Source organism: Rhinolophus ferrumequinum, chromosome 6 (genome assembly GCF_004115265.2).
Source record: "Rhinolophus ferrumequinum isolate MPI-CBG mRhiFer1 chromosome 6, mRhiFer1_v1.p, whole genome shotgun sequence".
NCBI classification, from domain to species: domain Eukaryota; kingdom Metazoa; phylum Chordata; class Mammalia; order Chiroptera; family Rhinolophidae; genus Rhinolophus; species Rhinolophus ferrumequinum.
Window position 1 is genome coordinate 23,708,046 of NC_046289.1, and position 21,858 is coordinate 23,729,903.

A 21,858-nucleotide genomic window follows, 5' to 3' on the forward strand; every position below is an offset into this window, starting at 1 on the left:
ACCTGGGAGCTGGTTAGAAATGCATAGTCTCTGCCCCACCCCAGACCTGCCTAATCAGACTCTGCATTTGAACAAGGTCCCTAGGTGATGTATTTGCACAATTAAGTTTGAAAAGCATGGTTCAGCCGTCACCGTCACCGGTACTGTTCTTCCTGCCTCTAATTTCAGAGTTGGCCCAGGAGGTTCATAAGCGTTGGCATCTCAGAAGCTGAACCCCAGCTCATTTCAGCTGGCTGCACCTTTAGCTGAGGACGTTAGAAGAAGGGGGTCCCTCACGGAGCCCTGACTAACCTCACAACCTCCGAGCAAGTGACTGTGGAGCTAGCGAATGGATCCAAACTCCAGCTTGCTGTCTCCTCCATCCCGGGCCTGCTCTCACCCAGCAGAACCCTGTACGGAAGGTGGGAGAAGCCCATCCCTCCGTGAGCAGGGCAGAAACTCCTCCTTTCCCTGGAGCCGGGTCCCCAACTCCAGCCTCGCTGACCCTGACTGGTTTTGGGATGAGCACATCCAGGCAAAGAGGGCCAGAGTGGAGACCATTGTCCAAGGCATGTGCCTCTCCCCTAACCCTCTGATGCCAGGCAATGCCCGAGCCCGGGGCAGCCTGTGCTGCCCAGAGAAGTCCCGGGAAAGGAAGAGGAAACAGAGCCTTCCCATGCAGCAAAACCCCCCAAAGCCAGGCCCTGCTGGGAGCCATGGCAGCAGGAAGGGGGGCCCTCGTGTGAGAGAACAGCTTCATCTGCTGAAGCAACAGCTAAGACATCTGCAAGAACACATCCTGCAGGCTGCTGGGCCCAGGGACACAGCTCAGGGCCCAGGAGACCCTGAGAAGGGGAGGGGCCCTCAGGGTGTGAAGCAGAGGAATGGCTATGGGTCCAGACTGTGGACTGTAGATAGTGACCACCACCAGGGGCCCAGCAGGGACCTCTCTGGGGTGGAAAAACACAGAGTGTCTGAGGTCGTATACCAGCCTGAGGAACCCAGGTTCCTTCCTTCTGGAACACGGGCTTTGCTGGAGATTCTGAGGAAAGAGTTGACTGGGGCAGTGTCCCAGGCTGTGGACTCAGTATTACAAAAGGTACTACTAGATCCACAAGGCCACTTGACTCAGTTGGGCAGAACTTTCCAGGAGCTGGTGCCAGAGGGTAGAAGCGAGACTTCCCCTGAGGGAGGGGCCTGTAGAGATCCACCTCCTCTGGCTGCCTTACCCAGGAGGGCTCAGGCACAGGCTGGGGTCCCACGGGGAACCTTATCACTGGCCAAGCCTCTAGATCCTCCTAGGTACCCTGTCTCTCCAAGAATGATCCCCAAGCCCTATCAAGGTACCCCAGCAAACTGTGCCTTCACTGTGTCTTCCCACATGCAAGAAAATCAGATTCTTAGTCAGCTACTGGGTCAGGCGCCCAATGGTCACTGGAGCAGCAGTCTTCTCCAGGACTCATCTTCGCAAAGTCACTCCTCGTCAGAGCCTGCCCTGCGACCCTGGGGAGCTGTCAAACTGCGACCATCAGTTTTGAACCAGCAGGAGCATGCTTCGCCCTTCTCTTCCACCCTTTTGGAAAGACTGTCCCTTCTTCCCTCGGTGAAGATGGAGCAGGGTGACCTGCAGGCTGTCACTGATGCACTTCCTTTTTCTTCAGTCCACATATCCTTTACTAGTAATTGAAGTTCTCATTGCCATAGCCGAGAGAAACAGGAAATCTGGAAGATGAGGGGGATGGAGACAAATAAGTACATGGCATAGGGAATAGCTTTGCTTTCTTGATGGTCTTAATGTTGCTTCTGGACCTTCCTTCCCTGTGGCTTACACTTACTAGGTTCCTGAGAAAACGGTGACCACATTCTGGGATTTAAGGATGCTGGGGAGAAAGATTCATTTACCTTCTCTGTGACACAGCAGCTTCTACTGCTACTGACTTATTCCTTTGGGTCTGAAACGGTTTTGTTTTTAAACTCAAACGGGCTTCCAAAGTACGATAAATACTCTATGGAAGGAAGAACCCCATAATTTGGTTGTCAGCTGCCCATGTACCTCGACAGCAGGGGTCAAAGGAATGACTTCATCTGAGGCATGGCTCCCCAGCCCCTTGGCTCCACAGGCAAAAGCCCAGCACTGACTAGATAATTCATGTGGAAGATACGAGGGACCAGAAACTTCTGAGGCAGATGGGGAAGGGGAAGTTTTCCTCAGGGACTAGAGCAGGGGCAGCTGGAAGGGGTAAGAAGCCTTCAGTTTAAGGCCAGCTTCTAAGCTGCTGCTGAGAGGAGTAGAGCCTGGGGTTGGGTAGTGGAGAGAGAGACCCCCATGGAGAAGGCTGGAGGGCCAGGGTTGGTCTGTAGGAGTCTGGATCTTATTGCATCGTCTTTGCCACCCTGAGGCAGACCCCATTCTCTTAAATAGTATTTCCCAGAGTAATGTCCCCTCAAGATATTAATAATTGTTGAACTAGGGAAAAAAGCAGCTTGGGTAAATATTGGGTTAGTTTCTTTGCTTCAGGGCTTCTCAGAACCTTTAACATGCTCAAGTCCAAGGTGAAGCTCTAAGAGGAGTATGTGTGTGCAGCCCCAAACTCACATGACCAAGGAACCCTCTTCCAACAAGCGTCCTGTAGGACTTAAAGTTCCTGACAACATATTTTGGATGTTGCTTTTTTAGCGAGCTGAGCTCATGCTGCTGCTTCTCGTGGGAAGCCTTGAATCGAGTCTCCCGGGGTCGATGCGTCTGTGAGATGAACAGTCGTGCGCTGTCTGGCAAGCTGTAATAAGGTCGGAGGGATCAGGTGGGACCAGCTCCCTGCCACGCGGGCCGGCTCCTGTCCTAACTGCTATGAGCGCCCCCTGCTGGTCACAGGTTTTGGAAACACCCCGAAAGCTCGGGTACCGCTGCGTGTTTTCTGGGCAGGCAGTAAGCACCTATAAAACCAATGCTAGCAACACCTCACCTGCCTCTTCAGGAAGCAGGGAATCTTTTTGGAGGTATAGAGAGGGCAGCATAGATAGATTTTCTTGTCAGGAGATCACTATGTGTGCAAAAGGCTCCCTATCTGGCCTTTGATAAGAGGCCACTGGTTAAGACTCCCTGTCAAAGTCAGGCAGTGGTGGAAGAACCTCAAGAACACAGTCCCCAGAGATTCTCTGCTCCCCGTGGGAGGGGCATGCTGATCTTTCTCAGGCACCTACTGTGTGTCGGGCCCTACCCTGTGAAATGAGGGTTGGGCTCAGAGAGCTTCAGGAGGTTTCAGGGCCCATCCACCGGGCCTGGCTGCACAAGTGAGGTGCTTTGCTATCTTTGCAATGATTTGGATCCCCTGGGCAGCATCCTAGCCCCCCAGGTATTTTCCTCATTCCTGCTGCGTACATTCCAGCATTAGAGATTTATTCCTGTGGGCCTCCTGAAAGCCATCTAAGAGCAAGATACTCTGAAGTGTAAAAGAACTCTCAGGTTCACATGACAGCCCTATGAAACAGGTGAAGCAGGTGTGATGACGAGATGATAAGGGTAGCATCTGCTGTGTACTTTCTCTGTGGCAGGCACCGCCACCAGCATTTCACATGTACATGTCCACCTTCACTTAGCCGCATTCTGAAACTCAAAAAGCTCTGAAAAACCCCTGATTTCTTTCCCCTAAGGCTGGTGGGAGCTTTTTTTGGTGGTAAAACCTGACCTGCCCTGATTGGAGGCTATTTATAACCTAACCAACTTATTGTAAATAGTCATCCATTTTTCTGTGGAAACATTAATGTTTTGGATTACAGACTGCTGCCACAGCCTCTGCTGCAGGTGTTAACTAACATATGGTACATGGACCATATTATCTTTATAAAATAACAGAAATTCTGAAATCTGAACCCCATTTGGCCCAGTGTTTCAGGTAAGAGGTTGTAGGCCTGTATTATCCTATGATCCTCAAGCATCCACTGCAGGTCAGGTATTTGAGAGGCAGGCACAGAGAAGTGAACTAACTTGCCCAAAGTCACAAGATAGACACATGCAGAGGTGGGATTCAAACCCATGATCTGACTGCCAAGCACAAGCTTTAACCACGCATTCTACGTTTAGAAATGGCCCAGAGAAGGTAAGTGGCTTGCCCAAAGTCACACAGCTAATAGGTGGCAAAATCATTATCTGAAACAGGGTCTTTGGACTGCTAAATCCAGGGTTCTTTCCACAGCATTTATGAACAAATAAGAAGGATAAGAAATAGAACCAATACACAGGGGGCAGGGTCTTCTAGGTAGCTGCCTGTGTGCCAGGGCTAGCTGTAACTGTAATCAGTTGATTTCCTTTGGTAAACTGATATATCCTACTGAGAAGTCTTAATTGTCCTAAAGCTAACAGCCCTCAGACCTGAGCTCCAAGGTTCCTTACCTGCGTAAAGCTTCTCAGCCAGCCCCAGGACTGACCCCGTCAATACTAAGTGTTCTTGTGTAAGAATATTTGCCTCCCATCCTGGTGCTAGGCAGTCATACCACAGCTCCCTGCTCTTGTTAAAGGGAAAGGATCTGTTTCCAGACTGAGGAATGGGTTGGAATACGATTTCCATATTTGCAAATGGATTAAGGTTGACCATTCATTTAATCAATCACACATACCTTTCTCTAACAAATGTTTATTGAGCACCTACTATGTTTCTAGCAGTGGGCTAGGCATGTGGAATACAAAGATGATAAGGTAAGGTCTTTGCCCTGGAGGTGCTCACAGTCTAAATGGGGAGACAAACATGCAGTAAAAATTCCAATAAGGTCATTGCTGCAACAGAGGTTTGTACAAAGAGCCTTGGTAGCCCAGGGTGAGGAAGGCCTAATTCGGCAAGGACAGATTTTACAGAGGAGGGAGCGTCTGAGCTGAGACGGGAAGGCTGAGAGAAAGTTCTGCCAGGCAAACAGAGAGCAGGTACAGAGAGCAGCAGTTCAAGTTTCTTGAGCCAAAGCAAATTGTGACCTGGTACCTAGTCTGGTTAAATGCTTGTTGGCTTAAACACTGCAAAGGCAATTTTGAGAGCCAGAATGGGGCTCATCACTCAAGTTCACTCTTCTTATTTTACAGATGAGGAAACTGAGAGAGACAGGGGCAGGAAATCCTTACTTGGGTTTCAAAATGGTTTATCTGGTAAAGGGCTGCCATCTCTTCTCATCCTATTCTGAAAGCACAAACGAAGGACAACAAACCGTATTTGATATATATGCCATAGAACTTTTACACATCAAAATGGTTCTAAAATTCTGCAGTTGTACTGTATATAACGCATATGGTAACTCAGCACCCAGAAAGAAAAAGCTTATCTGATCAGATTTGCTAGAGACAAAAACGGAGCAAGTGCAACACTATGCAACCAGAATTAAATAAAATAAAAACCGTCAGGAACAGGACAATTCACTGTTTGGATAATTTGATACAATTATTTGATAAACTGGTGTTAATTTTCCTTGACATTGGGATAAATCCAGGAGGGTCTAAATCCTGGTCACTTGAAGAAGGCCAAATTAATGTTTTTCTTCACACGCTACCCCAGCTCCCACCTCCTGAAGGCTTATTTCCCTGATGTACAGGTAAAGTCATCCCATTGAGCTTCAGCCTCTGCAAAACTCCAGTGTCCAGTTCTAGGTCAAGACGCTGTCTGAATAAGCACAAATAACTTTGGATTAGGAAGTTTGGGTATTTGAATTTTTAAGCTTCTGAACTGTAGAAATACCCAGAAACACATGTGGAGGGAAAAGTGGGGGGAGAGAGAAACATTAGTAAAGGGCATCTTTGACCTGGTATTCTGTCTTTGCTGGGGACACCATGAAAAAGAAAGATTGTATGTAAAGAGTCGGACACTGTCAAATTGACATTCAAATTGCTGTGTTTCAAACGGAGTGAAGATACATATAGAACAAGGAAAATTAAGCTCTGATGGTTGGAACCAGGCCTTGCCTGTTTCCATAAAGTTTCTGAGGGTCTCCTTTACCCTGGGTGTTGGGTAAGGGCTGTTAATACTTTGTATCTATATCATTCCTTTGCATTTCCCAGGTTTTACCCTCATATTCAGTTGCTTGGTTGACCCCTGCACCAAGCTGATTTCAATTCATCCTGCAGCTCCATGTTGCTGATAAACTGCTCTCTGGTCTACACCCACGCCCCTTCCCTTGGCCCTTTACCAGGCAGAAGACTCAGGGGCTGCTGTGAAATCTGCAGCAGTAGCTGGTACCACATGGGCCTCTGGGCCCTCCCAAAGTCATACGTAGACCACGGCAAGCTTTTCATGGTTGAAAAACCTTCATACATCTAGCATATCAAAAAACATTTCTTTTCTAATGGGCACTACATAGCTAATTCCGATTTTTCTGTGTATAGCTGAATAGGCTTAGAAAATAGCCATGGTTTCTTTTTCAAAAGAAGTCCTTTTTAAAAAGGTTGATGCCATTCTTGTTAATCTCCATGTTGAACTGGAAGCTGACAGTTCTAACTCTGAGCACCTTACAGCAAACGGCTGACTTGATGGGCTTCATTGTTTGCACAGTTCAACCGCTGCATTACCTCCCAGATGATCAAGTGGTTCAGCAACTTTCGCGAGTTCTATTACATTCAAATGGAGAAATTTGCCCGGCAAGCGATTTCCGATGGAGTCACAAATCCCAAAATGCTGGTGGTTCTCCGTAACTCTGAACTTTTTCGAGCTCTCAATATGCATTATAACAAGGGAAATGACTTTGAGGTAAGACATGTACTTGGGTCCCATGAGGTCTGATGAGTGCGGTCCATTTGTGATTGGAGTTTTAGAAAAAAACCCCCTCTGGGTCTGTCCTTGTCACTGAGCACCAAGTTGGCCTGGGGCCAATCTCTGTACCATCCACAAAGATTACAGCCTCAATGTCTTCTCTTAGGCAACAGATGGATGCCGCCAACTGAATAGACAGCCAGTCTTCTTGTTGAAACTGAAGCAGAGGTCTGCCAGGTGTTATGCCATTTTAGACTTAATACTCTGTAATTATCAAGTTGCATAACTTGTTGACCTTTTCGCCTTAGTGCCTGGAAACCCAGGACTAAACACTGGGCTTGGTTGCGGTACCTAGTCTTGGCCTAAGTTTTATTTACAACAATTTCTGTTCATCATTTGGTTCTTATCTTTATTCTCACTTGAACAGTTTTATTTGTGGGCCTTCCATGGCAAGTCATTTCACTCAAGTCCTCTCAGGAATTAATGAATAAACAATATTCAAGCTTCTCTGTCCTTTGGGGATCTCTATGAAGGCACACTGGTGGCACCTTAGAGGTAAAGCATCAGTAAAGGGTGAGCACGTGGTCTGCGTGTCACTGGAGAAAACTCCTAATCCAGACGTGTGTTTCCTTGTGTGCAGCCCACAGCTGTTAGCCTGGCATCTTGTTCTGCAGATACCAGGTGTATCTGGTCACCGACTACACTTCCCTCTTCTTGACTTTCTCACTTGTGATCACAGTGAGCAGTTGATTGATACCTCCAAGAAAGGAAAGAACTGCTGGCATCCACCGGTTGGATGCTCCATCAGAATGTTTGGAGACCTAAATCCACCTGTGGGGAAAATGGACCATGCCTCCTTTCTGAGGCTTGTGGGGTTGGGAAGTGTGGCAGGGGCAGTGCTGCCGCATCTTTCCATGTGGGAGTGGTCATTTGACATGCAGTGGTGGTAAGCCCCGGGCCAGGCTGGATGGAGGACCTGTGGATGCCCCATCGATTATGGTGCCAGTCTGGGTGAGGTCCTGGAACATATTCTTTAGCCTCCCTCAACCTTCTGGTTGGCTTTAGAAGCAGGAAGGATTCCAAGTCCTTTAGATCCAGCCCCAAAAGTTGGTGGGATGAGGTATGACAGTCATAAACTTGGGGGCACTCTTTTCCACATTAGGCACTAAGGAAAAGGATGCTGAAAAACTCTTCTGAACCACAGATTTAATTTCAGAGTCAGAGTTTCCCACTTACTTACTAAAAATGTGCCTCATTAGTGGAATGAGCTCCTGCTACAAAGCGAGTGTCCCTAATGTGCTTTCTCCCAGGTCTGTCTCATTGGTACCATCATTTTAAGATTGGTTTTTGACGAGGGAGCAGGAGATTCCTAGGGCTGCAAAACCTGGAGGCCAGTAGAGCAGGACACTCTTATCAGCCCACCACCCAAGGAACAGGCAGCATCAGGCAGTGAGGTCTGTACCAGTAGTGTGTCACAGCCTCACGTCTTTTCTTTCTGGTGGGTCTCTTTGGGAATACAGGTTCCAGACTGCTTCTTGGAAATCGCCAGCTTGACATTACAGGAGTTCTTCAGGGCTGTCTCCGCAGGGAAAGACTCAGATCCTTCCTGGAAGAAACCCATTTATAAAATTATTTCGAAACTGGACAGTGACATCCCAGAGATATTCAAATCTTCCAGCTATACCCAGGAGCAGTTTCAGAATTAAAATCCCACAGTGAGGAGCTACTAGCCAGGGTTTCCTGGCTTTGTCTTACTTATATGGCAGTCAGCACATATGACCACAGCCGTGCTCATATAAAAAGTTACAAGGATAAACCCCCCAATAGGTACTATTCCCATTTCAGATCATTTATATCCTTTTCCAGAATCATCAGAAGTTTAACATTAACTATAAAATATATCAACCAAGCGTAATGGTGTGTTGGTAGCGTACTGTAAAAGGAACACAATAGTATTTCGGAATCAGAAGACTTAAATCTCCACTCCACTGTTTCCAAGTGTTGTGACCCTAGGAACTTGCAGGTATTCTCTGCATCTATAAAATGAGGCTGTTAAGGATTAAAAGAGAATGTCCTAAAGTACTGTGAAATGTTACCCACTACACAAGTGTTAGTTTCTCCCCCACCTTTGGCTTTCAGATAAGATTGTCTCTTTGTGTGTGTGAACAAATTGCTGATTGTAGTTACCTATTTATCAAGTTCCACCTATTTGCTAGACACACTTTCAAATATATTACCCTTCAGTTTTTTTACCCTGAAAAGTAGGTATTATCTTCATTTAAAAAATCACCACCAGCCAGAAGTTTTAGAACAGTGAGGTAACTCGCCCAAGTACAAGGCTAGGGCATTTGGGTTGGTAAGGATAGTCAGGAGTGTGGAGGAAACCAAGACCTTCTGATTGCTAGACCGTATTCTACCTCATGCTACTCGTCATGGTCTTGAACAGGCCACCAGCCTCAGTAAGCCTCCAGCATTGATGGGGCACTATCATCTGACAACCCCTGCTTGGCACTTCGGTCAGGGTTTCCACTGACCATTCCAGCAAACGGAACACAAACTCCACAGGACTTGAGCGTTGCTGTCTATTTGTCTGCTGGAAACGCTTATCAGCTGGACAACCCAAATGGTCTCCAGCTGACCAATGCAATTAATGCCCTAACCTCCTACATGCAGAAGAAGCTGAACTTCAGGAGGTGAGAGCTACCAAGGGCCTTAGGAGGTCATCTGGCCTGCTTCAATTAGGAAGGAGGAAACTGAGGCCCAGAAAGGAGACTTGCGCAGCCTGAGCGCAGCCTCACAGATGATGAATGGTATAACCGGGACAAATACAGTGCCACACGCAGAAATGGAAGCTGTCCCACTCCATGAGGAAATTACAATCCATGGTCAATCTTTCACAGACAAAGGAATTAATGAAATCAACATCTGCCCCACCCCCCCATTGGCCCAACACATTGTGACTCACTCCGAGGATTAGGCCACACATCTGCCAAGCCGAGCAACTGCGTCTGTCTTCTAAAGGGTCAGAATCAAGTCTTGAGAAGCACTGTCAGAGGTGTGTGGGCACACAGCTCGGGCTCTGTCGTTCTGAGTAAGGGTGTCTGTGACTTCATTAGCTTCTTTCCCATCTACGTAGAACAAGTTTCCATATTCAACTACCCCACTTCCTTGACTTTTTGGGTGGGCTGGATGAGATAAAACCCCTATGGCTACATGTAGCAACATGAAAAGGTATGAAAGATGACTTTCTTTTGAATTTTCTCTTTCTTCAGATGGCTGACAGGAAAAACAAAACAAACATATTCAGCCCAAACCAGCCGTCTCAGTTTAAGGTTGTTTTGAAGTGTCCTTCAGTACATCCAACTGTACTCAGAAGATCTATGCCCTATTTTCTCCCACAATGCCCCCTTGACAAAAATGAAGGCACCTGCCAAATCTAAGTTTTAAAAGTAGGCAAGCACTGAGTACTCTAAGCAAGGGCAACAGTTATCTGTGTTTGGAGACAGCAGAAGAACCCATTATCCAGAGTGCTAGTACATCGCTATTTAAGACATTCATGGGAAACATTTCCAAGTTCACGATTGTCTGATATGGAGCAGCCGTTTTCGGTCCCAAACCTGAAATTCATTAGTGTGTGTTTTAAAGACTGAGCCAAGACACCTCCAGGGTAGTGAACCTTGTCCCAGGGACCAATTAGATGAAATGTACAAGCTCAAATTGAAAACATTTGTGTCCTGCAGTCTTTCCAGGAACTGTTCTCTAACCACTGAGCTAAATACAAAAGAATGTATAAATATATATGCTCTGCCAACAGAAGAAGTCTATTTTATTGTATTTCTCTGTTTCTACCCAGTAGATTTCTTTTTCTGTTGGGAACACATTCTGAGTGTAAGCTGAACTGGTTATTGTTCTTTTAGCTGCCGTAACATTGCCAAGGTCTGGTCATTCTTTCCATTAAGGTATATGTGGGCACTCTTCTCTCCCACATTTGACACATGCAGAGCCTGGCCGAGTACTGCGTAATAGTCTAATACATCAGCGGTGGACAGCAGGGCCCGGCCTGTGGTTCATGATGATGGCACTACTGAGAGAATGCCCAATTAGCGATTAAAAGTAGGCAGTTAACTGGCACTCCATGCCGGGAAAGGTTTATTAGGAACCTTATTTCAAACATGGTTTCACATAATATACACAGTTCCAAACCCGATTCATACAGTGAGGAGGCCAGAGGAGAGGCCATGCATCTCCTGGGCGTAGAAGGGGTGCCGGAACCATTTCCTCTCCATCAGGGAAAGGGCAAAGCATAAGTGGCCGAGACATCACAGTGCTCATTCATAAACCTGGCCCCACCACTATGCAGTCGCAGGCCCACTTTTAACAATTATCTTTAATAACAATATATAGACTCCTCAGAAAAAGTAATTTAAAATGACTTCTGTAATTTTACATGTGCCTTTAGAAAATATTTCTTTAAAAAAAATCCTTCTAAAATTAGCTAAAATTTTGGTAAGAAGTTTCCTGGGTGAGGGCCTACATAGTCTAAATTTTCATAATCTTTGATTCTATCTTTTCTCTGTAGTTTTGATCTTTTGCTCTGTAAGCAGATCAAATAGTTTAATGATGCATGCATTCAAAGGAAAATAGAAATTTTAAAAATCCTTTGATGTTTTTACACAAACTATTAGGCATTTGCACAGATTTCATACAAGATCATTTTCTCAGGACTGAGAAATTCAGAAAAGATAATGAAATTGAGCGATGGCTAGGAAAGAGATAAAGAACACACACATTGGCTAATATAGGTTATAGTTCTATTAGGCTGATGATTAAATTATGTTTATTGGAATTTGAAAAATGCTCTACAATTCTTAATAATTGCTTCAGGGCTTGATGCTTTGGGAGGATAAGCTTGTAACAATATGGCAAATGTAGTTATGAGAGTATAAAAATATTCTTGGTGAGACTTAAGTATATACAAGACACAGTGGGAAGAATGAACTGATTACCTACCTGACAGCATGTTAACAAGGCATGCTGTGCTGGATCTCTGAGGTAGCTCGTGGTACCTACACTGTGTGTGTTAAGTGTTCACCTGTAGAGAAAGCTACTTCATGAAAAGAGTATTTTTACGGGTAGACAATTCCTATAGACCAAGAAAAAGCTCTTTCAGACAACATAAACCGAAGTAAGTGTCACCAAGTGCCCAGAAGTTGAATGCTCCGTCCTATTCTGCCCCCCGCACCCCCATTAGTCTCTAGAGGAGGAAGGGAATGTCTGATGGCATGCTGAGGATGGGGACAGACCATGAAAACAGGAGAGGGACACCAGTCCCAAGCCCCACTAGTTTTCCATGTCCATCTACTCGCTGAGGAGTCTGCCTTCTCTTTCACCAAGTGTCTTTTGAGGTTATTTCGTTTCTTACAATTTCACCCCTTCAGGTTCACACTCTTGTTTTGCCATCTCCAAATTCTTCAGAGTCACCCTTCAAACAAACATGTCCTAGTCTTTCCTTAGAAAAATCCCTTTCTCACCCTATTTACTGATTTTTATAGCTCAGCCTCTCTTTCTCCTTGAAAAGTGCTTCTGGCCTGGAAATTAGCCTTAGGCAATATCGTTTCTACCCTTTTCTCCACTTTATCCTCAGTGATCTGATCTGCTGCCCCCCTACCTCCACTTTCCCCTTCAACCAATACCTTTCCTGATCCAGAACCATATAGATCTCTGCAAGTTATTCCCTCTCTTGGCCTCAGCTTTCCCATCTGTAAAACAGAGATAATAAAATAGTACCTACCTCATAATACTGTTCTAAGGTTTAGATAAAATAATACCTGTGAAATTCTCAGCACACTCGGCAGTACACAGTAGGTGCTCAGTAAATGTTAGTTACACCGTTTCCCCGAAAATAAGACCTAGCTGGACAGTCAGCGCTAATGCATCTTTGGGAGCAAAAAACCACTTTTATATTATATAAGAGCGGGTCTTATATTATAGTAAAATAAGACTGGGGTATATTATATTATTATATTATGATATTATTAGACCGGGTTTTATATTATATAAGACCGGGTCTTATATTATGGTAAAATAAGACCAGGTCTTATATTAATTTTTGCTCCAAAAGACGCATTAGAGCTGACTGTCCGGCTAGGTCTCATTTTTTGGGAAACCCGGTATTTATTACTCAGCAGTCATAAACTGTTAGCAAAGTCATGAATTTATACTGCTTTACAGTGAAAAACAATTTATTAGCTTAAGAATGGCACTGATGTGTAACATTACTGATATAAAACATATTCTGAATTTCATTGCTACTGTAACCATGAAGTAACATGCTCTAATACCTGGATGACAGTATAAAAGTTAGCTTTAAACTTTGTAAATGTTTTTCTGAGAGGTTAATACCCAGCTGTAAAAAAGTTTGTGCTATAAACTTCACATGCATTCCTTCATTTACTCGGTAATCATTCTATGTTGTCGTCTTAACACGTGACATAGCTATTATTGCTATTTGTTAACTGGTTGCTAAAACATTGACCTGCTTTTGTCAAAACATCTTTGTAGTGAATGTTCCACTTGTTAAAAGAGGATGGTTCATTGCTTTCTTGATTGGGTTGTGTGTGGGGGGGGAGGGGTGGGCGCATATACTGATACAACCCTAACATTTAAAAACTTCTAACATTTAAAAACTATGTTCAGGATTACAATTCTATAAAAATAAAGCTTATTTTTAACTGAAAATAATCTGGCCTCTTTTCATTTTATAATCATTAATGTTGATTATCTTCTTTCTCTGCTCTTTCACAAGTGGGTTGGTGATTACCTTTTTCAGAATATCTGAGACTCTAAATGTTTTTTGGCTACTCTTGTTTCTAAGTAAATAGACTTTTTCAAATCAGGCTTTGTGAGACAATGGGATTATCAATTAGATGCTTTGCTGAATTGTCACTATACTAAATCCCTAACAAAAAAAAAATCACACAAATATATCTGGCAGAATGTATTCTTTATAAATACCCAAAAGCTGCTTTTGCTCAAGATTACTACCTTGTTGTTTAGACACTTTCTCATCACATATCCCATGATTTCATCAGGACTGAGTTTACTGACTCCGGACAAACCAGAACGACTCCAGAACTCTTCTCGTCTATAGAACTCATGCCAAAAATAGAGTCAGAAATAAAAGTTTCTAAGGAAGATAGTGGGGTGCAGGTAGTATAACAGAACACACATGCAGTTTTGCTAGATTATAGATTTAGCAGCACATCCTGGGAACAGAAAGCTAAATAATACTGGACTTACATTCCCTAAGCACCTTAGTTTTTATATACTATGTGCAATAATTAAAATCCTCATGCTACGTGGATGGTAGATATGATTATGTATCCTTAAGCTCTGGAGACAGTAATTACAAGTGAAGTAGAGTTTAATGTTGACAATGCTTAGAATATGCTATTAAGGGACTGTTTCTGTTTCTTTATTATAGAATCATGCCTACTCACTTCAAATGTATCAGGGCATTTCTCTGTGAGGTTGACAGTCTTCTCATTGTTTCAGAAACTAGATAGATGCACTAATTACTGAGCAAGTCTCAAATGTCCTAAAACTTGGCAGAAAAAGAACTTCCTAGCATTTAGTCCATTGCTGTTGTGCCAGAATTGGTGGATTTGCACCCAAAATGAAGATCAATAACAGACTTGAATGCTTTGGGGCACATATACTTATCATTTCCCTTTCTTCAAATAGTGACCACAATTTACTTCCTCAAAACATAGTTACTGAGAAACGCACCTTTAATGATGATCCCAGGGAAAAAAAACTGAAAAGCCACTCACGTTTGAAAAGCTATGCTACCTACCCGCATCAGAGCGGCAGTCCCCAACAATACAATCCTGAACTCAAGCTGGTGATGAGACGACAAGCAAAACGACTCTTTCCGCATCCCTTAACAGTTCTTCAAAATCCCATGAGGAATACTGTACCTTGATTGTAGTGGTGGTTACACATGATAAAACTGCACAACACTACACACACATACTCGAGGGCTTGTAAAACCAGTGAAATATAAATAAGCCGGAGAACACAAATATCAATTTCTTGGTTTTGATACATAACTCTATCTAAGATGTTACCACAGGGGAGGCTGGGTGAAGGATGCATGAGGACTTCTCTGTACATTTTTTCCAACTTCCTATGAATCTACAGTTATGTCAAAAGAAATAGTTAAAAAAACAAAAAAACAAAACCCATGTAGAATGAGAATCTCTGAGAAAGAGTTCTATTGAAGGAGTGATGTCCCCTAAAGAAGCAAATAAAAGTCCACACCACCATAGATTAGAATGTTTCTATAAGGACACTTTAAACCACAAGTATCTAATTACCTTAAATACCAAGGCAGATTAATTTAATAAGGCACATTCTAGCTTCTTGATTAAATAGCAGTTTTCATTTTGTTAGAGTTTCGTTCTGTTCTGAGGAGACAGATAATCAGGACTATCAGCCAGTTTTTGTTCCTGGGCATCAGAAAGAAGTCATAGAAAAATAATCTGTCCTGCCTGCCCTCTGCACTGCTCTTCTCCCATCTACGACCTCCACCACAAATCACATTTCTCCTCTAAACTTTTAAGTTTATATAATATTGTATCACAACTCATTTCTATCTATTGTTAGGAACCTTTACCACAATTGCAAAGGTTTGGGCTTGTTTTCAGGCCCAGGGGCACATATATGTTTTAGATTAAGAGATATTTTAAATCTTGGCTTTATTTGCTCCCAATAAGCCAGATTCTCCTTGTGCCTAAGCTGTTCCTTGGCTAGCCAGCACCTTTGGAAACGGCATTAACTCTTTCAGGTGGGGTGAATTTTATTTTGGAGTTAAGGAGTTTGTTATTAACAATTATCCCTCCAATACCTCCAACACATTCCACACCTGCAGTTCTCAACAGACCAGGGCCTTTGGGAACTGTGATTAATGAACCTATTTTCAAATCGAGACAACATAAAATTTAAAATCTCTGGCCTACCGGTTCTCAAACTTGTCTTTATATTGAACTACTTGGTGGGCTTTAAAAATTACCGATGCCCGAGTTCCACCTTTAGATTCTGATTTAATTGTTATGAGGTGTAGCCTGAGCTTTCGGAGTTTTAATAGGACACCAGGTAATTATTTTATGCAAAGTTTGACGACGACTGCTTCAGCACACAACTCTTCACATGGAGCACTTTTCAAATTTCATCATTCTTCCAAAAATGCATACAAGAAAGAAAATAGTAATCATATGTTTGAGTACTTATGGTATCTAAGCATTGATTCAACTACAGCCTTACCAATTTGGGAATTAGGGCCTCCACTGCCAATACCCTTCCCTGACAATAAACTTTGGGAATGCATTTCAGATCTAGTAGAGGCCCTAACCACATTCAGATTCCTATCTCGTGAAAGCAGTGGGCTCATAGGAAAAACATCCTCACAGTACATTTTTTTTTTTTAAATAGACTTTATTTTTCAGTCATTTTGAGTTCACAGCAAAACTGAGAGGAAGGTACACAGGTTGCCCATAGGTTCACTGTCTCTACATAAGCACTGCCTCTCCCATTATCAACACCCCCACCACAGTGGCACATTTGTTTCAACTGATGAACATACATTAATACATCATCACCCAAATCCATCATCTTCATTAGGGTTCACTTTTGGTGTCGTACATTTTATGGGTTTGGACAAGAGTATAATGACATGTATCCACAATTATAATACCATGCAGAATAGTTTGTGCCCTAAAAATCCCTCCTTTTCCACTAACCCTAGCAACCACTAATCTCTACTGTTTCATAGTTTTACCTTTTCCAGAATGTCATATAGTGGGAATCATACAGTGTGTAGCATTTTCAGACTGACCTCTTTCATTTAGTAATATCACATTGTTCCCTCCATGTATTTTGATGGCTCATTTCTTTTTAGTGCTGAATGACATTCTATTGTATGGATGTATCAGTTTATCCATTCACCTTTTGAGGCACATCTTGGTTGCTTCCAATTTTTGGCAATCACGAACAGAGATGCTATAAACATCCATGTGCATGATTCCATGGCCATAGTTTTCATCTCCTTTGGGTAAATACCAAGGAGTGTGATTTCTGGATTGTATGGTAAGAGTATGTTTACTTTTGCAACAAACTGCCAAACTGTATTCTCAAGTGGCTGTACCATTTTCGATGCATGAGAATTCCTGTTGCTGGATTTTGGCCCTTCTAATAGGTGTATAGTAGTATCTTGTTTTCATTTGCATTTCCCAAAGGCATGTAATGTGAAGCATCTTTTACACTTGTATGCTTATGGTAATCTGTAATCTTTGGTAAGGTCTTGGGCCCATTTTTTTTTAATATTATTTTTTAATTTTTATTTTATTGGGGAAGAGGAACAGGACTTTATTGGGGAACAGTGTGTACTTCTAGCACTTTCTTCCAAGTCAAGTTGTTGTCCTTTCAATCTTAGTTGTAGAGGGTGCCATTCAGCTTCAAGTTGTCCTTTCAGTCTTAGTTGTGGAGGGCGCAGCTCAGCTCCAGGTCCAGTTGCCGCTGCTAGTTGCAGGGGGCACAACCCACCATCCCCTGCGGGAGTCGAACCAGCAACCTTGTGGTTGAGAGGGTGCGCTCCAACCAACTGAGCCATCAGCGGCAGCTCAGCTCCAAGGTGCCGTGTTCAATCTTAGTTGCAGGGGGAGCCGCCCACCATTCCTTGCAGGACTTGAGGAATTGAACTGGCAACCTTGTGGTTGAGAGCCCGCGCTCCAACCAACTAAGCCATCTGGGAGGCAGCTAAGCTTCAAGGTGCTGTGTTCAATCTTAATTGCAGGGGGCGCCACCCACCATTCCTTGCAGGACTCGAGGAGTTGAACCGGCAACCTTGTGGTTGAGAGCCCACTGGCCCATGTGGGAATCAAACCGGCAGCCTTCGGAGTTAGGAGCACGGAGCTCCAACTGCCTGAGCCACTGGGCTGGCCCCTTGGGCCCATTTTTAAATTGGGTTGTTTTCTTATTGTTGAGTTTTAAAGAGTTCTTTGTATATTTTGGATAATACTCCTTTATCAGATATGTTTTGCAAATATTTTCTTCCAGTGTGTAGCTTGTCTTTTTATTCTCTTGATAGTATCTTTTGAGGAGAATTTTTAATTTGAGTGAAGTCCAACTTATCAATTCTTTCTTCCATGGTTTGTGCCTTCAATAATATAAAAAATCATTGCCAAAGTCATCTAGATTTCCTCCTAAGTTATCTTCTAGAAGCGTTATTTACAGTTTTGTGTTTTACATTTAAAACTGTGATCCATTTTGAGTTAATTTTTTTGTGAAGGGTGTTACATCTGTGTCTAGATTCACTTATTTGCATGTCAATGTCCAGTTGTTCCAGCACTATTCGCTGAAAATATTATCTTTGCTCCATTGTATTGCCTTTGCTCCTTTGCCAAAAATCAGTTGATTATGTTTATGTGGGACTATTTTGGGCTCTCAATTATGATTCATTTATTTATTTTTGTCTATTATTTTTATCAATACCACACTGTCTTGATTACTTACTGTAGCTCTATAGTAAGCCTTGAAGTCAGGTAGTGTCACTCCGTCATTTTTTCAATACTGTGTTGGTTATTCTGTGTCTTTTGCCTCTACATATAAACTTTAGAACCAGTTTGTCGACATCCACAAAAAAAAAAAAAAAAATCCCTTGCTGGGATTTTTATTGGGATTGCATTGAATTTACAGATCAATTTGGAAATGACTGACGTCTTGACAATATGAGCCTTCTTATCCATGAACATGGGCTATCTTTGCATTTATTTAGTTCTTTGATTCCTTTTATCAGTTTTGCAGTTTTCCTCATATAGGTCTTGTACATATCTTGTTAGTTGTATACCTAAGTACAGTAGTCCCCCTTACCCACGGTTTTGCTTTGTGCAGTTTCAGTTACTAGCAGTCAACCGCAGTCCAAAAACAGTAAATGGAAAATTCCAGAAGTAAACAATTCATAAATTTTAAATTGTGTATCATTCACTTCATCTCATCAGGTAGGCATTGTATCATCTCACATCATTACAAGGTTAAGTACAATATTTTGAGAGACCACATTCACATAACTTTTGTTACAGTTCCACTTGTTTACTGCTAGGAAAGTGATTGACATATATTAATCTTGTATCCTGCAACCTTGCTATAATTGCTTATTAGTTTCAGGAGTTTGTTGCTTCTTTCAGATTTTCTACACAGACAACCTTGTCTTCTGTGAATAAAGACAGTTTTATTTCTTCTTTCCCAACATGTATAACTTTTGCTTCCTTTATTTGTCATACTGCATTAGCTAAGACTTCCAATACGTTGTTGAAAAGCAATTGTGAAAGGGAACATCCTTGCCTTGTTCCTGATCTTAGTGGGAAAGCTTCAAATTTTTCACTTAAGTATGATAAAATGTTAGTTGTAGGTTTTTTTGTAGATATTTTTTGAGAAAGTTCCTCTCTGTTCCTAGTTTACTGAGAGATTTCATCACCAATGAGTGTTGGATTTTGTCAAATGCTTCTTCTATCTTTATGCTCATGTGATTTGCCTTCTTTAGCCTGATGTGATGGATTACATGAATTGATTTTTGAATGTTGAACTAGCCATGCATACCTGGGATAAATCCCACTAAGTGGGATACACCCACTTAGTTAGGTGTATAATTGCTTTTATACATTATTGGATTCAATTTGCAAATATTTTGTTGAGAATTTCTGCATTTATGTTCATGAGAGATCTGTAGTCTTCTTTTCTTGTAATGTCTTTGGCTTTGGTATTAGGATAATGCTGGCCTCATAGTATGAGTCAGGAACTATTCCTTCTGCTTCTATCTTCTGGAAGAGACCATAAAGTACCGGTGTAATTTCTTCTTTAAATGTTTGGTAGAATTCCCAGAGAACAAATCTGGGCCTAATACTCTTTTTTGAAAGGTTAATAATTATTGATTCAATTTCTTTAATAGATATAGGCCTATTCAAATTGTCTATTTTTTCTTGTGTGAGTTTTAGCAGATTGTGTGTTTCAAGTAATTGGTCAATTTCATCTAGGTTATCACATTTGTGGGCAGAGAGATATTCATAGTATTCCTGTGTTATCTTTTTAATATCCATAGGATTTGTACTGATGTCCCCTCTTTCATTTCTGATATTAGTAACTTGTGTAAAGAATATTCTTTTAATAAAAGTTTTAATACTTAAATGAACTAGATCCTCTCAAAAAAACTGGGTATTACAGATTTCATTTTTTTAAAGCAATGGTACATATCAAAACCTGTATTTTCCACAATTATTAAAACTAGTATTAAAGAAGATGTGAGAAAATATTTTCATAGTACCTGTGGATCGCTGTCATAATTCCAAAGGGAGCAGAGAAAGACGTGAAAAAAAGAACTTCATGATTAAGGGTGATTATCAATTGGCAATTTAATTTCCACACCATTGAATTACAGCACCTAGTCCCAAGCTTATTAGTTCTGAACAAGGGCTACTACTCAGAACCTATTTTGCTTATCCATCCAATTCCAAATTGATTTAAAGGGAAGAATTCAAATGAGAGCAGCATATAAAACTCGAATTTTAAAATACAAGAAAAAAATTCTAGATGCCTTAGACATTAAGTCAGGACTCTCTCTAAAACACATACACAGATAATTATTAGGAGGGCATAAAGAGAAGTTGTTTCCCTATGGCCCAGTAATTCAATTCTTCTGTATTTTCCCTGGAAAATTTGAAAGTATGCCCCAAAGGGATATTTACAAGGATGTTCAATGCAACATTGTTATGACAGGGGAAAACTGTTACAAATAAGGGAAAATAATCTGTTATACACATATCATGAAATATACACATACTTGTATATATACACATGTGTATATATACATACACACATAGTGGGTCTGCAGAACACAACATGTAAATATCACTCATGTAAAAAATGGTAAAACTATATCTTTATAGGCACATTTATGTTTATAAATGCACAGAAAAAGGTTTGGAAAGCTACATTCCAAAATAACAGTAATTACCTCTAGAATGTTTTGTTGCTCAATAGGGGGATTTAATATTATCTAACATTTTAATTTTTGAAATAGTGAGAATGAATTAATATTCTATCATTGAAATGAATTTGGAAAATACCCAAAAACATACTTTCAGAAATCAAACATAGCAAAAGTATACCCACCTTGACACTTGTAGGTGCCAACTAAGAAGCTTAAATGACATGCAACCTCTTTCCCGTGGAAATGAGCAGAAAGCAATGGAGAGTTAAGAGCAGAATATTCTGGTCACATATGCATCTGGGGTGGCTGCTCCTTAACCAAAGGGAAATCTTGCTGTCTTCTTTCTTTGGGATAGGTGTGTGAGCACTATTTAATTGAGCATACACAAGTGTTTACCTGCATCTTGATAAATGGAGGCACTGGAAGGATGTCACCCAAGGAGAGGAGTAATATATATGCTTCTATATGACAGCAGAGGATAAAAATAAACCCACTGAAAATTCACCATCAGTATATATTTTACCATCTGGCTTGTTGATGAAACAGAATTGTTAATTTCAAAATATCAGTTAAATGATGCTAGTCAAAATATTTATATACAATCTATATAACCTGATGTTTCCACTCCTACAGATATGTTCTTTGCAATAATTGTCTTTCATAATTGTTATCATCGTTTATGGTATATGCCTGAGTCCCAAGATGATGGCCTGTAGGTAGTATGTGGCTTCCAGATGTAATTTGTTTTGCCTCTGTTGTATTGTCCCATAGTATTTTGAAAAGACTATTTCACATAAAAATCCAGACTTCTACTTATCTTCATCTAGTAACTGGGCTTTGCTGCATGGCAACCACTGGCTGACGAACTGTCTCGTTGAGATAGGGCAAGCACTTTGCATCATCCCGGTCTCCATCATGTTCTCTATTGCTCCCCAACCCTGAGGCTGGGAGTCAGTTGCCATTATCATTCTGCTTCTGCTGTTGTTTTTCTCACAGTAAAGAAGAAAATTAATACTTGTACTTACATCTCTACCAAAAGTGGGAAAACTAAAGATACCCAGATGGTCAAATGTTTCAAGGGAAATGAGAAAAAGGGAATTTTCCCATGAGAATGAA

The 21,858-nt window shown here is 41.9% G+C and overlaps 1 protein-coding gene across 1 annotated transcript; it reads left to right on the forward strand.

Moving 5' to 3' along the window:
• Positions 1–328: 328 nt before the first annotated feature.
• PROX2 (prospero homeobox 2) lies at positions 329–8,407 on the forward strand. The gene is made up of 4 exons (XM_033107602.1): positions 329–1,645; positions 5,443–5,550; positions 6,504–6,698; positions 8,222–8,407. The coding sequence occupies exons 1-4, from the start codon at positions 329–331 to the stop codon at positions 8,405–8,407; spliced, it is 1,806 nt and encodes a 601-aa protein (XP_032963493.1).
• Positions 8,408–21,858: the final 13,451 nt, after the last annotated feature.

Bases quoted from the DNA above. Each gene is read 5' to 3' on its own strand.
- PROX2 (XM_033107602.1), top strand. From the start codon at position 329: ATGGATCCAAACTCCAGCTTGCTGTCTCCTCCATCCCGGGCCTGCTCT. The intron at 1,646-5,442 runs ATATCCTTTACT...ACATTGGGATAA, and splicing joins TTCCTTTTTCTTCAGTCCAC to ATCCAGGAGGGTCTAAATCC. The intron at 6,699-8,221 runs GTAAGACATGTA...TTGGGAATACAG, and splicing joins ACAAGGGAAATGACTTTGAG to GTTCCAGACTGCTTCTTGGA.